At 55.1% G+C, this 14,360-nt stretch overlaps 8 protein-coding genes across 8 annotated transcripts; 1 reads left to right on the plus strand and 7 right to left on the minus strand.

The window, feature by feature from the left end:
* On the plus strand, window positions 1-2,426 carry VTN31DRAFT_3762 (uncharacterized protein; the record flags this gene model as incomplete). The annotated part of the gene is made up of 2 exons (XM_069404077.1): window positions 1-243; window positions 378-2,426. 2 exons carry the CDS (start codon window positions 1-3, stop codon window positions 2,424-2,426), a joined length of 2,292 nt encoding a protein of 763 aa, XP_069261087.1.
* A 184-nt stretch (window positions 2,427-2,610) lies between these two features.
* On the minus strand, window positions 2,611-4,585 carry VTN31DRAFT_3763 (uncharacterized protein; the record flags this gene model as incomplete). Its single annotated transcript, XM_069404078.1, has 6 exons — window positions 2,611-3,734; window positions 3,784-3,987; window positions 4,038-4,049; window positions 4,098-4,141; window positions 4,190-4,430; window positions 4,489-4,585. 6 exons carry the CDS (start codon window positions 4,583-4,585, stop codon window positions 2,611-2,613), a joined length of 1,722 nt encoding a protein of 573 aa, XP_069261088.1.
* A 134-nt stretch (window positions 4,586-4,719) lies between these two features.
* On the minus strand, window positions 4,720-5,181 carry VTN31DRAFT_3764 (uncharacterized protein; the record flags this gene model as incomplete). Its single annotated transcript, XM_069404079.1, has 1 exon — window positions 4,720-5,181. The coding sequence occupies one exon, from the start codon at window positions 5,179-5,181 to the stop codon at window positions 4,720-4,722; it is 462 nt and encodes a 153-aa protein (XP_069261089.1).
* A 385-nt stretch (window positions 5,182-5,566) lies between these two features.
* VTN31DRAFT_3765 (uncharacterized protein) lies at window positions 5,567-7,043 on the minus strand (the record flags this gene model as incomplete). The annotated part of the gene is made up of 5 exons (XM_069404080.1): window positions 5,567-5,569; window positions 5,631-6,363; window positions 6,424-6,570; window positions 6,626-6,730; window positions 6,790-7,043. 5 exons carry the CDS (start codon window positions 7,041-7,043, stop codon window positions 5,567-5,569), a joined length of 1,242 nt encoding a protein of 413 aa, XP_069261090.1.
* Window positions 7,044-8,900: 1,857 nt separating this feature from the next.
* On the minus strand, window positions 8,901-9,656 carry VTN31DRAFT_3766 (uncharacterized protein; the record flags this gene model as incomplete). Its single annotated transcript, XM_069404081.1, has 1 exon — window positions 8,901-9,656. The coding sequence occupies one exon, from the start codon at window positions 9,654-9,656 to the stop codon at window positions 8,901-8,903; it is 756 nt and encodes a 251-aa protein (XP_069261091.1).
* Window positions 9,657-10,454: 798 nt separating this feature from the next.
* VTN31DRAFT_3767 (uncharacterized protein) lies at window positions 10,455-11,357 on the minus strand (the record flags this gene model as incomplete). The annotated part of the gene is made up of 2 exons (XM_069404082.1): window positions 10,455-10,909; window positions 10,976-11,357. 2 exons carry the CDS (start codon window positions 11,355-11,357, stop codon window positions 10,455-10,457), a joined length of 837 nt encoding a protein of 278 aa, XP_069261092.1.
* Window positions 11,358-11,802: 445 nt separating this feature from the next.
* Window positions 11,803-12,855, minus strand: VTN31DRAFT_3768 (uncharacterized protein; the record flags this gene model as incomplete). Its single annotated transcript, XM_069404083.1, has 2 exons — window positions 11,803-11,811; window positions 11,881-12,855. The coding sequence occupies 2 exons, from the start codon at window positions 12,853-12,855 to the stop codon at window positions 11,803-11,805; spliced, it is 984 nt and encodes a 327-aa protein (XP_069261093.1).
* Window positions 12,856-13,144: 289 nt separating this feature from the next.
* On the minus strand, window positions 13,145-13,915 carry VTN31DRAFT_3769 (uncharacterized protein; the record flags this gene model as incomplete). The annotated part of the gene is made up of 4 exons (XM_069404084.1): window positions 13,145-13,212; window positions 13,275-13,437; window positions 13,491-13,513; window positions 13,561-13,915. The coding sequence occupies 4 exons, from the start codon at window positions 13,913-13,915 to the stop codon at window positions 13,145-13,147; spliced, it is 609 nt and encodes a 202-aa protein (XP_069261094.1).
* Window positions 13,916-14,360: the final 445 nt, after the last annotated feature.

The raw sequence follows: 14,360 nt of genomic DNA on the forward strand, positions 1-14,360 counted from the left end.
ATGACCGGCCTCGGGCACGATGAGCAGCAGCCAGCGGTACCTGCATCTGCATCCGATTCGACGACGACGTCCATCGAGCGAGGAGTAACCGGCGACAACAACGGCAATCAGACCGACAGCCACCACATTCCTCGTCGGGCCCGCTGTTGCTGCGGCAGGCAGGACTGCGCATACCTCAAGCACAATGATGACGCGTTGGGGGCGCTGGAGCGGGACCTTGAGACCGCTGCGAGGTTGGGGCAGGTATGTGGAATTCTTCAGCATCATCATCATGAAATTTTTTTTTTACTACCTCTGCAAGAACGCGGTGTGCACACTTTGCAAAAGAGTACTAGGATGTGTTGTTGGACAAGATGTCGCTGAAATTCGCCCTCCAGGCCCTCCTCCAACGGCACGAAAGCTACGTCGCCTCCGCCGAGGAAGACCGCGCGCGGCTCCTCGCGAAGGTCGAGCGGCTCGAGCAGAGCAACCGCGAGATGCTGGCGGAGAACGAGCGCATCGCGGAAGAGAACCGGAACCTGCAGGAGCAACTGGAGGGCTTGAACGAGGCGGTGGCAGCGGCAGACGCGCACGCGTCGCTGCTGACGCAGCAGCTGGCGCGCGCGCAGGATGAGATGCGCTCGCTCGCCGTCTCGGCGGCGCGGGCGTCGGAGCTGGAAGGGCAGGTTGCGGCGCTGGAGGCCGAACAGGCCGCGCTGCAGCGCGAGCTGGCCGCGAAGCGCGAGGATGAACGGTCCGCGGTGCAGCGCTGGCGGTCGGCGGAGAGCATGCTGCGGGATCTGCAGGCGCAGTTGGAACGGCTTGAGGTCGAGGCGCGCGAGGAGCGCGAGCAACATGCGCGGCTGATCGCGCAGATGGAGCGCCGGCGGGCGGTCGAGCGCGAGCTGGACGGCGCCGCGGGGCGGCTAAAGGGGGCGGCTGCGGCGACGGCCGTGTTCAAGAAGGGCTCATCGTCGACTGTCGTCTCGAAATTCGTCCGCGATCTGCTCCAGGACAACGCCAATCTGCAGATGGGCATTGTCGAGTTGCGAGCCATGCTGGAAAACTCCTATCAAGAGGTGGAACATCTTCGCGAGCAGATTCTCCGACATCATCAGCAGCCAGAGTCGCCCAAGTCGCCTAGATCCCAACAACAACAGCAGTCATCATCATCATCATCATCATCAAACAGACTCGAAGACGAACTCGCCCGCAAGGCCGCCGCCAACCCGCGAGCCATTTCCCACGAATTCCACGTCCACCACCACTACCACCCTGCAACTCCCATCTCGCGCAAGGAGCGGTTCGCCCCGCGGCGAGTCGTCACCCCAAAGAAGAAGCAGCAGAAGCGTCTTCCAGCCATTCCGCAGTCCCCGCGGAGCCACCGCTCGCATGCGTCCGCTTCGTCCATGTCTTCGCAAGCTTCCTTCCCGGAACGCATGAACCGCTACTCGGGCGTGTCATCGTTGGCCAGCTCACCGCAGTCCGCCGGCTACCGCGCCTCCTCCATCTTCGACATCGTCGACGACGACCGCGCCGGGTTCCCGGAGTCAAGACCAACCAGCCCGGAAAGCGCCGCGGTCGTGCCGTCGCCGAAACTCCCGTTTGGCCGGCGCTTTTCATGGTCATTGGAAGAAGACGACGATGACAAGGACAACCCACCGCCAGAAACCTCCTCGGAAGATCCAACGCCCGCGATCCCAGAAGAAGAGGATCCCGAAGCGGAAATATCTCCTCAACAACAACAACAACAGCCGCAATTGCAGCAGCGCCGTCACAAACGCGCCTCATCCACCGACTCCCTCACATCCCTCCTCTCCATCTCCGGCATGGACATCCACACCACCACCACCGCAACAACTGCTTCCGCCGCCTCCCCAACAACCCCAACACGCCGCCGACCCTCCTCCGCCGACGACAACGACACCGCCCTGCGCTTCCACTCGCGCTACTTTGCGGCCCTTCGGCCACGCCGCCTCCTCTCACCGGGCACGGAGCTCTCTTCAACCCCACCCGTGCTCTCCACCGCAACCAGTGTCACCCCCTTGTCGGTTTCCCCGTTATCTCAAAAGAGATCAGTCTCGAGTCGGGATCTCCTCCTCGCTAGCCTCGGCTCTCCTCCGAATCATCATCATAATCAACATCATCATCATCATCACTCTTCGTTCCTCTCTTCTTTCCCCCTCCCTCGCTCGTTGTCGTGGCAGAGATCCAAAAACAACGAGTCCTCTCCTTCGAATCATCGGATTCGCCCCCGGCCGCCCGGAATCAATCAGCCGGGTCCGCTGCCACGGTCGATTCCCATCCCCATTGGGGGAGGTACAACGGCTTCGACGGATAAGAAGCCTGCGGATCTTCTCACCAGCCAATCGGCTCCCCTCCAGTCCCAGGTGGAAGTGCCAGAGGGGATGATTGATCGTCGCTCGCTTCAAGAGGCTTTGCAGTGAATTCCGGTCGTTCTCTTTCTTTTGCTTTCTCTCTCATCTAGGTATGGGTTTGGGGAATGGTGTTGGTTGTCAAAGATACCCTCTCGCTCGTTGCATTGTCCCGGTAATGATATACTCTAGAATACTTTCTATCTCATGCATAATCTAACCAATTGTACCGCTGTATAAACTCATACAATACCATCTACTCAATCTCACTCGTCTCGGTGCCCTCGGCATGCTCTCTCTTTGGGGGTTCCTGCGCATGCCCGCCAACCCGCATCTGCTTCTTCACCGGCACGATCCCTTCCGTGCTGGTCTGCGATCCTGTCTGCATCATCCGCTTCCTCTTTTCCAGCGCTGGCCGTGCCGCCTTCTCCGGGATGAAAATCCCGCCCTCAGCTGCGCTGCTCCGCGAGGGATCCCGCGACGCGTCACTAGACATGTCCAGGGACATGTCGCTCTCGGCCTTGGCCTCCCGATTCTTTCTACCGGTCACCTTGGCGGCCGGGCTGGCCCGGACCCGTCGCACCGTTGCCGGTTCCAGGTCCACCTGGCTGGACTGTGCACTCGACCCAGAGACAATCCGCCTGGCTTCTTCGGCCCGGTTTCGCACGCAGCACGAGCCTGACCGCGCCTGCGCTGCAGCTGGCGGCTTCATCAACGCCTCGATGGACGCAACGCGCGGCGGCTTGCCCTTGTTCGGACGCTTCTTGTTTGGCGTGGCTGGGAACACCTGCCGATCCTGGTCCTCGTCCGTCGTCGGGAACGCGCTTATCGGCTGGCTGTGGTTGTAATCTGCCCCGGTGACGCTGGACATCACCCGACTGCTGGGAACGCTCGATCCCGGGTAGTCTGGCATCGACGTGTCTTCCACACTCGACCGTGGTCGAACAAAGGTCTCGGGCATGGTTTGCGGAGCGTACATCCCCGGCACATTGCACGGCCTTAATGGCACCGGTGACACGAACGGGTCCACGGCGCAATTCATGCCAAACCGCGGGTCTACCCCGTAGGCAGCCGCCGGCGATGGCTGCGGCGGAGGCACAGGAAAGTGCCGATATGTCCAGACCAGCGGATCTGGCTGATTGCATTGCGTGGCGTATACATTGCGGAGCTCAGGACGACTCGGAGAATGGGTGTGAGCGTCCTCGGCGCCCTTCTCGATAAGATTGTATGCGCTGCTCCCGCTGTATCCGAGCCCGTTCAGTACGTTATATCCTTGGTGCCCGCAATGAACATTGCACAAAGGATACCTGACAGCCTCAGACACGGCCTGATCCCACATGTTCCGGTTTGGCCACGCGATATTTGCCGATTCCAAGATGTCTACGCAGTCAGCAAGAGAGACGAATTGAACCTGGGAACTAGGACCAACCGAGGGGAGCATGCTGGAAGGAGAACACGACGATGTCCTTGATTCTCTCAAAGGGCGGCGACCGGTGCGGCCGCGAGAGTCCTTCGGCGATGACGATTCTGATACGCCCGTGCGTATCAGTGGCGTCCCAATGCACTTGATCCAGAGCATCCATCTGAAACGGTGGGAAGTGCAGATAGTCGGGGTGGCCGTTTCTGTCGACCTCTGTCTGTGTCAGCATCCTCTATTTCATGTCAGGTAGAGGAGCCTCTTACGGGCACTTGAGTCTACAATCAGTCAGCATGCATCGCTTTAGAGCACATGCAGGTACCTACCAATGACGTGTGGCCACGGAACGCGTGGACTCAATATACTGCCACTACACAGGTCAGCGTGCCAACCGGCGCGTCCAGCCGGGCAAACCTACGCTACGCAGGTGTCGCCAAAGAACACGCGGACCTCAAACAGGACCAAGTCATCCGGCCGCATCATACTCTCGAGCGTCCGCGACGGACGAGGGGTCTCCCAGCTATGAACCGAGATCCGGAAACGACTATTTGGAGGCAGACTTGGAATATACGACGTGAGCACGGGCAATTGCCCAAGGATTCTCTGTGGTTGGTAGAAGGGGGAGTGGATGAATGCATTGTTCAGAAGGTAAGGGGACTCTGCTGTAATCAGCTTGGGCACTTGCTAGGTCCACAGCAAGGTAGGTACTCGGCATACCTTTCTCTCTGGTTACGAAGCATTGGGTGCGAAACTCCTGGAGGGGAATCTTGGAGCTACCGGGGAAGAGAAGGACGTCCCAATTGTCGTATCTCATGCTGATGCTAGCTTTTTGGGGGGGGTTATGTGATGAGATGGCTGAAATGATAACAGCTGCAGACGTAGTGTAGACGTACGTGGGAGAGCAGAGGGAGAGAAGAGAAAGAAGCAGAGACGGGGTTCATCGGGATTTCAAGACGAAGGAAGGAGCTGCAGCCAGGAAAGAGCGATTGCCTGATAGAGAGAAAGGGAGCCTATATCACAGGATGCCATCACAGCCCAGCAGCCACAATCCGAAGCCAGGACACACATGTTCAGGGCAAATCTATTCCTTACAAAAACGCCAGCACCGGGATAAAGGAACCCAGAGCAAAAGAAGACGAGAATCCGCCCAGCTCGAAAATCCAGAAATGGAAGAAAAATAGCTCGAAGAAGATGGGAAAAAGAAAAAAAAAAAGTACAATTCAAAGGAAACCTAACGAGTGGAATCGACAGTCGAAGCAGATATTGGTAGAAAGAAGAAAAGCGAAAACTAGAAAAAACGAAAAAAAGAAAAAGGAAACGAAAGGCAGAAAAGAAAGACAGCAGACTAGTTGTACAGTCGTCACTTCTACAAAAAGCATGGGACAACCTCGAAAACCACGTCCGTTTCATCAAAACAGAGGCTTCATAAGAGAACTTTTTGCAGCATGCCGACCCAACGGGTAATATCGAGCACAATAAGCAGGCCAATCTTGAGATCGAGGTTCACAGGGGCATCAGATCAATCACCATGACACGCGCGCAGACAACGAAGAAAAACAAGCATCGGGCAAAGTGAGAAATCAGATCGCTCACGTAGGGTACCAGAGTGACAAAAGGCAAAGGTTTAAATAGGGATCCGTTTTCTTGAAGAGGAGAAAAAAAAGCAACAATGTCGCTCAGATGGGAATAGCAAATACCCGAAAGGAGACGCTCGCGATAATGCTCATCAAGAGCGGGAACAAAAGCCTTCGCCGAAGAGAAAACAGACCCATGTGGAGCGATGCAGCTTCCCCACTTACTACACGGAAGAGTTAGCATGTGTGTCCAAGGAGATGTGGTTGTGAGCTCGGGCAACTTACTTTCATCGGGGCAAAACCGCCGTACTGATGCGCCGGAGCCATGCCCACGTTGGGGTACATGGGCGGTGGCGGCGCAGGGCGGTACGGAGTGCCGGCAGGACCCGAGTTGTTCTGGGACCGACCCCAGCTCAGACGCACGCGCGAGTTGCCAATGGGGTAGCCCTGCATCTGGTTGATGGCCATCTCGGCGGCGTGACGCTGGACAAACTGCACGAAACCGCAGCCCTTGCCTGGCGGGATCTTGACGTAGGTGATTTCGCCAAAGCCCTGGAAGAACGAACGAAGTTCATCCTCCGTCACGTAGCCCGACAAACCACCAACGAAGACCGTGGTGTTGTTGGGGTCCGTGAACTGGTTCATCGGCTGAGGGGCACCGTAGTAACCCATTGGCGGACCACCCATGGGCGGATACAAGCCGGCAGGGCCAGGAACGCCCATGCCCGGGGGGTTGTAATTCGGGCCCTTGTTCTTGGGGGTAGCGGTCGAGATGCGCATCGGACGGTTGCCGCAGTAGACACCCTGCATCTCGGTCAAAGCGCGCTGCTGATCGCTCTCATCGGAGAAGCGCACGAAACCGTATCCACGGGACATGCCGGTGACAGGATCGGTCATGATCTTGGCGGACTTGCACGAGGGGAAGCGGCTCTGGAACAGCGACACGAGGACGTATTCGGTGACCTCTGGACCAAGGTCACCGACGAAGATGGAGTACTCGGGGCCACGGTCCTCGCGGCTAGACACCTGGTTAGCAGACGATCGCGGTAAGGGCACAGGGTATGGGTACGGCACGAACCCTCGATCGGACAGGCCGCCACCGGTCGCCCAGTTCAGCCGGAACGTGCGGGTGGTGTTCGGCATGGGCGTGCCGTTGAGGGTCAAGGCCTTGGCGGCGGCCTGAGGCGACGAGAAATCAACGAAGCAGTAGCCGGCATTACTCCGTCTATACCCAGATTAGTCTCCTCAATCGACCCAGCAGGCACAAGTTCGGAGCATACCCAGAGAATTTGTCGCGAATCATCTTGACGTTGACCTGCTCGCCCATCTGGAACCACAAGTTGCGGATGAAATTCTCATCGATCCAAGGCTCCAGCTCGCCCATCCTGGAAAAGACGGGATTAGCATTGCATTTCCCCGCGAAACAGAACCCAGTGCAACGTACCAGAGGGTTGTTTTCCCTTCGTGCGCCGGCGGGACGGGAGGCACTGCGGCGCCCTGCTCGTTCGGGTTCGTACCGCCAAAGGGAGCCGGAGCGGGACCCGAACCGGGTTCACCCTGACCGGTCATTTGGGCATCGGTGGTCGCGGGGGCACCGGGGGCACCGGGAGCGCCAGGAGCACCGGGGGCGCCGGCACCAGCCGCAGCGCCATCACCCTGGTGCTGGTTGGGGAAAGAGTCGAAGTTTTGGAACGACATATTGACTGCAGAACCGATCGATAAATGCAGAAACACCCAAGATCACGCAGGAAAATGAAACCGGGATGAAAACCGTGGGACAGACGGCCGTCGCGACTTGGAAAAGGTCGTGGAGTCGTTAAGGAAGGACAAACAGACTGACGAAGGATTCGTAATCAGCCTGCGCGGATGCGCGAAGTACCTAGATCCCGTGCCTGGACCCGATCGGGAAAAGGGATTAGCGAAATGGAAAGAACATCAATCAGAAAGGAACAAAAGGGAAAAAAGGAAACGAAAAGGAGCAGAGGCGTAAGGACAGAGGATGATCAAACGAGAAGAAGAAGAAGAAAAAGTATGAAGAAAAAATCAACAGGGCAATGGATTGAAGGAGGGGTGGGCGAGATGGGGGGGACCGCGGGCATCATTGGTCGACGGAGCCGAGCCATCCGCCAGCGACCCAGACTTTGGAGAGCAATCGCAGTGAATCGACAATCCCAGCATTCAGAACTGGGTTCTCTTGTTCGCTCCGGAGAATTTTGACGCGCGATGGTCAAGGTTCGGGAGCGGCGTGCACCCAGGATATCCTGTTCCGGCCGGGGTTCGTGGTGACTCTCGTGCGGTGATCGCGTCGGGGGGTGGTCGCGTGAAATTCAGCGGGAGCGCGATTTCAAGCTTGCCATTGCGGATTGTCGCATCGCGATTTTGCTCTCCGGCGACGGGTTTTGATCGATCGGAATTGCGATCATGTGGCGATGACGGGAGGTCGATTCCCTCGAGAATCCCTCGAACAAAAATCCACGGAGAGGGAAAAAAAACTCGATACAAGGGAAAATTGATTTGAAATCTCACCTTGCAAAATCACCTGAAGCAAAACGCATTCACGAAACCCGTTGAATCACGCGCAAAAGACTCCAGCCACGAATCGACTCCGACGAAGCGCAGAGACGAAGAAACGTCGTCAATCCAGTCCGATCGATTCCGGGCGTATATGTATGTATATAGGCGTTAGGCTGAAGCCGGACGACGAACCAGGAACGCACTAAAAACAGCAACGAGGCAGAGGTGGGGAGGGGCCGGCGAAGAGAGCAAAAGCGAAAGAGAGAGACAGAGAGGAGAAAATAAAAACGAAGAGAGAGAAGAAACGGAACAAAACGGATCCCGGTCCAAACCGATCTCGATCAGAGGTTTTCCAACGCAAAAGAAGATGAAGCGAGAGGCTGAATTAAATAACTTATCGGCTTAGGTAACTTAAATCAGCAGAGAATAACTTTTACTGACAACTATTTTGCCGGCTGACTCGCTGAGTAATGGAGGCAGAAGAGAAACAGTGGACGAATCAGCGCTAGCCGATCTCCATTATGAAATCTTCCAAAAAAGCCCTCGATGCCATTCATTTAGCGTTTCAATTCCTCCAAAGGAACGGGACATCATCATCCTGTCAATCATTATTCCTGTAGAGCACACTGGTTTGAATCCAACACCTAGTCAATCATTGCGATCTACTTCGCTTTGACGGTTTTCACGTTGCGCCTGAAGATGGCATCAGGCCCTGGTTGATTCTCTTTATTCCCCGATCGCCTCGAAGAATTGAATCAAGGGGCAGGCTTTGCTTTGTTCCGGGAAGGGAAGAATCTGCAAGGAATTCCTCAGCTTAGCAGGATTCCTCCTCCACAGGAGAGAATGCCGTTCGAGGAGACATGATCGATCAACGGTGGATCAGACGCCAGGCCGGACAATCAGTTCTCAACAGGGCAACAACAATGTAGCATCGACCCAGCAGATTTGTAGAATCGATCCCATGGCGGCTATTTACGGACTTGACAAGGACCACTGCAGATTCTGTACCCGTACTGGGAGCTATCACATTCATCATCTCGATCACAAATCACACATGGCCAGGAGCACCTCATCCGTTTCCTCTTGCTGATTGACATCACCCACGTAGCCCAAATGCCCGTTGCCGTACGGCGCAAAGACAACGGGCGTTCTCAACGGCTCAGGCGGGGGCGGGTCGAGGGGATACTCGTCGTCCTCATAGTCATCCTCATCGTCGTACGGCTTCTCCACGTAGAGAGCGTCCTCAATGTGGACATACTTTAGAAACACCGCTTTCTGGTAGGACGTGTCGTGCAAAGAGCGATGGCGCCGAATCAGGCCAGACAAGCGGTATGACTCAAGGTTCAGACACAGCTCCTCCCTGGTATACTTGCTAACCACCCACGGCACATCCAGCTTGGTGCGGAAGAACTTATCGAGATCCGGCCAGCGCACCAGGGAGCTGAACGAGCAGCAGAGGATGACCGTTCCGCCGCCGCCCATGTAGGTCTTGAGTAGATTGACCAGCCGCACGGGACAGTTTTTCTCGGTGATGCGCGGGTCGGTGACCAAGATAGCCCGCGGGACTTGTGGTGGTTGTTGTTGCCGCTGCTGGTTCTGACTCTGACCCTGATTCTGATTCTGACGCCGATTCTGATTTTGGATTTTCTGGATGGCCTCGGTCTCATTTGTGATGCGCTCGACTTTGGCCTTGGCTCCTAGTTTGCAGAGTAACGGTGTGTAGATCTCGTCGAACCATGGCTGCATAGAAAGGGACAGGAGCAGGATGTAAGGTCTGGTGGGAGGCCGATTCTCCATGGTTCAACAATTTGATCCTTCTGATGGAGAAGGGCAGAGTTGATGAGGGTGGGATGGTGGACTACTACGGAGTACTGAGTTCAGTTTTTTCTTTTTCTGCCAGTTTTTACCCTCCCGAGAACCAAGACAGTCCATTAAGGAGCGCAGTCTCATTCACTACTCAAGTCCACCGCTAATGTAGCAGCCGGTGTTAATCGTCATATGTATACTCGTATATTGTTGTTCAACACTACAAAGTCTGGTAGGGAATGATATTGGGGGATCTTCAGACACAATGACACCCGCTCGTTTTAGGTACATAGAGGACTATTAATCCCAGCATACCAGAGCACCATTTTTTTATCTCTGGTAATACTAACTGGGCCACTCTATAGAACGTCAAAATGATGAAAGCCAACAACGGACAAGCAAAAGCCTGCGTTCAATCACCCGGCCCACGCGCGGCTTCCTCGCCTCAAGAAAACATGCAGTTACCACCAATGACTTCTTCTCCATGCAAACCAGCCCACCACGCGAAAAGTTGTCTCGAGCCTTGCCCTTGGTATTCCCGTGAGGGGTGTTCTCAATGTCATCGCCGAGGAATGGAAACCCGGACAGGTTTCACTGCGTACTTGGCCACGTGCTCGCTTTGAGAATCATCGGGTGTTCCCGGGATGTTGGGAGACTCAGCGCACCTGCGTGTTCAAAAGGATCGATCTTTAGTCGAGGAGGTCATTGCGCAGATTGCGTAGATTTGCCCAAGAACTGTGCAGCAGACGCTTCATCCCCCATCATAACGGAAGACGGGTATCACCTCCATCAGGTAAACCCCGTCTTTCCCAACTCGTCCCCAAGGATCTGAATCGTCCGCTCGTAGATCCTTGCGGCCTGCATCTCCCACATCCCGATGCCATCCATCTCCTCCCCGTCTACTCCGTCCGCCGCATCCTCACTATCTTCCTCCTCCTCCTCCTGCTGCTCTCCCTTCTCCTCTTCCTCCCCACCTCGCTCCCAAAGATCAACGACCGCGAGCCTCGTCGCCTCTGCGATGGACTTGATTCTTACTTTCTCGGTCATGCTGACTACATTTCTTCGATTTTCGAATCCAGAAAGCACGGTGCCATCGTCGACATCGTGGCCCAGCAGTAAAGACGCAAACACCCGGTCCAGCTTCTTCAGCAGTCGCAGAGTCGTCTTGACCGAGAGTGGATAGGACGGGAGAAATGACTTCACCAGGCCAGCAACGGAAATCAGATACGGGATTTGCAGGGATGCTACATCGGCTCTCAGTATCTGACGGAAAAATAAGAAAGGAAAAGAAACAAGAGTTGAAGACATACGTGTTCCGCTGACCCATAATATATCCACGATCCGGTCAACATCCTCCGCGACTTCCTTGAAACTCTCGTAACCAGGTACATCTGCCTCTTTCTGGTCCTTGGTATCTTCAGTCTCAGCCTCGTCCTTGCCCGAATATGCACTGCTAAACTTCTTCGCGTGTCTGCGATTGATTCTCCGGATCGCTGCATCAACGTGATTAATCAGCGCGGACTCCTTTGCTGAGCCCGAGCGCAAACGATGCGCTCGTTGGCGTGGGAGACCCGACGGTGTGATTGTCGCTGCTGACGCGTTGGAGGGCGCGGGGGAGGTCAGGAACCCGCCGCCGCCAAGATCGCCGTCTCCGCCAACTCTCTGCGCTGAGGGAGAGGAAATGGTCGACATATCGGTAGTTTAATGTATTATCTAGTTTCAAATAGTCTCGAACTGTCGTGTCAAAGGATAGCATCGACTTCGAAAAAGTGAACTAGTAAGTACCGTGCCGCAGTGACAAGAATGACGCGGTTGATGACTCCGTCTTGGCTAAGTTTGTCCAAACGCCGACCCTTCCCATCTATATTCATAAACCCTAATAACAAAAGATTCTAGAAATTCCCACAATCAGCAAAGACGCTCCAACCTCTCAGAAAAGGCCGTCTTTTACAGTAGAATCAATATATGTCAGACAAGGCGAGAAACTGATTTGTAGCTGGTTTTTTTTGACGACATGGCGCCCATTCTCCATTTATCCCAGAGACGGTCGCTACTCTGGCCCCAGCATTCATCATGGAAAATGAATGATTGACACCAGGGAAGAATCTTCTTTGTCGTCTTACCTCACATTGAGCAATCATTCCGGCTGTCGAAAATTAGCATCGTTCCAAGTAGAAGAAGTAATGGGGAGAGGAAAAAAAAAAGTTAAGCATACCGCTTTCCTGGTCCTCATTTCCTGCACCCTCTTCAAATCCTCCGAGAACTTCTTGCGTAACTCGGTCACCCGCTCCTTGCGGGCCTCTCTCATCTGGAACCGGTAGAAATCCGGCTTGCCCTCCTGTTGCTTCTTCTGCTTCTCGATCAACTCCTTGATCTCCTCCTCCCGGGCGACCGCCGCCGGGCCGCTCAACTTCGGTCCCCGGGTCACCGTAATGAAGCCATCTTCATCAACCTGCTGAGCTCTCATCGCCGCCTCGCGCGCTCGCGCCTCTTCCGCCGCGGTAAAGACCGACATGTACTCATTTGCAATCGCGAGCAGCTCCTCGCGCGGGGGGTACCGCGCCTGGAGGTGCGCGCGGTACCGCTTGACTCCCAATTGTGGCGGTGGAGCGGCCGTTGACTCGGCTAATTCCCAAGGAACTGCCACCGCCGCGGCGTTTCCTCCTTTGCCTTCGGCTTTATTCCATTTCGCCGACATCTTGCGGGCGGCTTTCAGGCTGAGCTCCATCGCCGCGCGGTCGACGAACACCACCACGGCATGTCCGCCGCTTCGGTGCAGCTTCCGGTCCCATGTCGTCGGTAGTCGAATCGCGTCTAATTGTCGCTCGAGGTCGTCGGCGCTCGGAGCTGCGCGTTTCCGCTTCTTGCCTCGAGGAGCGGTCTGATCCGATGCTGACGGCGCATCTTGTTGTTCTGATTCTTGTGTTCGTGAACCCTTTGCATCCTCAAACTTGACGCGCTCGACCCGTCCTGCGGAGAGCCGCGTCGAAAAGAGATTGCGAAGGTGTGTTTCCGTCGTGTCGACGGGGATGTTCACCAGGAACAGTGATCGGGGAGCATCGGGATCGGGAATGCGCGGTTCGTGTGGACGTAGATAGAGGTAATGTATCGCCGGAGTTGGGAAGATCGGCGTTGCAGGAAGTTGAAGCGGCAGGACCGTATATCCTGCAATTTCACTTGCTTTGGGCATTTGTGCTGCGGTTTAGGATTTCAAGAAAAATTATATCGATTTTGAGCATGGACGCGCTGGACGAAGAGGGTTTTGAAAGACTTGCCTATTATGGTTTAGGCTAGGCTTTACGAACACTTCCCAGCGAAGAACTTGACGAAAATGCTAGATCTCTGATTGGCTCGAATAAGTAGGTAATGGCCAAGATCTACGGAGTACTCCGTAGACCAAGATAAAATAGAAGCTCACCACCGAAGCCACAGCTCCTTTATCATGTCCTCCGTCCCTCACGCCGCACTCCTCACTAGGGTTACACCTTGTCTGGATCACTGATGCCACCATTCGTAATGACATAGGTCGCCTCACGCTCCGGGCAGTCTATATGAGTAAGCTTGTCAGTGATCTGCGTCTACAATGTATGTGCACCGGACTTGCTGCACCTGGAGAGTCCTGTATCTTTGCAACTCGCTCGTCTCCTCTACCCTTCCGGAGAAGTACTCTTGTTGCCGAAGCATGTGCCAGGACGTGGCCGCCCACAGGCTTTCGGCCGTCAGCACCAGCAAACAGTGCGCTGGCTCCCGGGTCGCTCTGAACTTGGTTTGTCTGGAACCCCCGTGTCAGTCCGCATCGACCATTGCAAGCATCCTTGTGTTTACCATTAGGACGCAGACGTTGAATTCTGTTCAGTTAGCCTTGGAGGATCGTTTCAGAAAGGAAAGCTCACACCTTCTGCGATATGAGCCAGTCTGGTTAGAAATTGGTTCAATTTTTGCTGGCGCTCTGCTAGCTCTCCACGCCCGCAATAGTCTACCCGGAAGCAGTTCATGATGCTGTCGATGATCAGCAGTCTGTAATCTCTTCCAGCAAATTCCTTGGACAGGGTGTTGAGCAGGTCCAGTTGGTGCTCGCTGTTCAAAGCACGCGCGTATGCGATATTCTCTTGCGCGGAGTCAGGATCAACCCCAAACCGCTCTGCAATCTGGGCAATGCGCTCCGGCCGGAAGGTGCCTTCGGTGTCGATGTAAGCTACCTTCCCCTCGGCGCCTCCCATGTCTTTCGGTAATTGTGCAACGACGGACATGGTGTGAGACAGCTGAGTCTTGCCGCAGCGAAATTCACCATAGACTTCGCTAATGCTCATGCTTTGGAAACCCCTATCACTCGCTCAGCCAGGATAGTACATGGGAAACCATAGATGAGGGGACTTCCCCTACCCGTTCAAGATGGAATCAAACTGCTTGCTTCCTGTCGATATTCTGAAGACTCTTTTCCGCTGGTGACACAATTCCATGGCGGTGATGAAGCCATTCGCAGAGGGCTAGCAGATTAGTCAAGACCAAATGTCGTCGTGCATCACTACAGCATACCAAGCACTTCTGAATTGCCTCCTTGATTTTCTCGACCTTTACTTCGCTGAATCCCTTGATTTTCAGCAATGTGCGACGCGTTGCCGCATGCACAGACTGCACTAGTCAGTCAAACCCATGTTAGCCTTCGAGACATCAAACGTTACCGCAACAGTGAAA

The sequence above is a fragment of the Thermomyces dupontii genome (genome assembly GCF_041956625.1).
Source record: "Thermomyces dupontii strain NRRL 2155 unplaced genomic scaffold VTN31scaffold_3, whole genome shotgun sequence".
In the NCBI taxonomy this organism is placed as follows: domain Eukaryota; kingdom Fungi; phylum Ascomycota; class Eurotiomycetes; order Eurotiales; family Trichocomaceae; genus Thermomyces; species Thermomyces dupontii.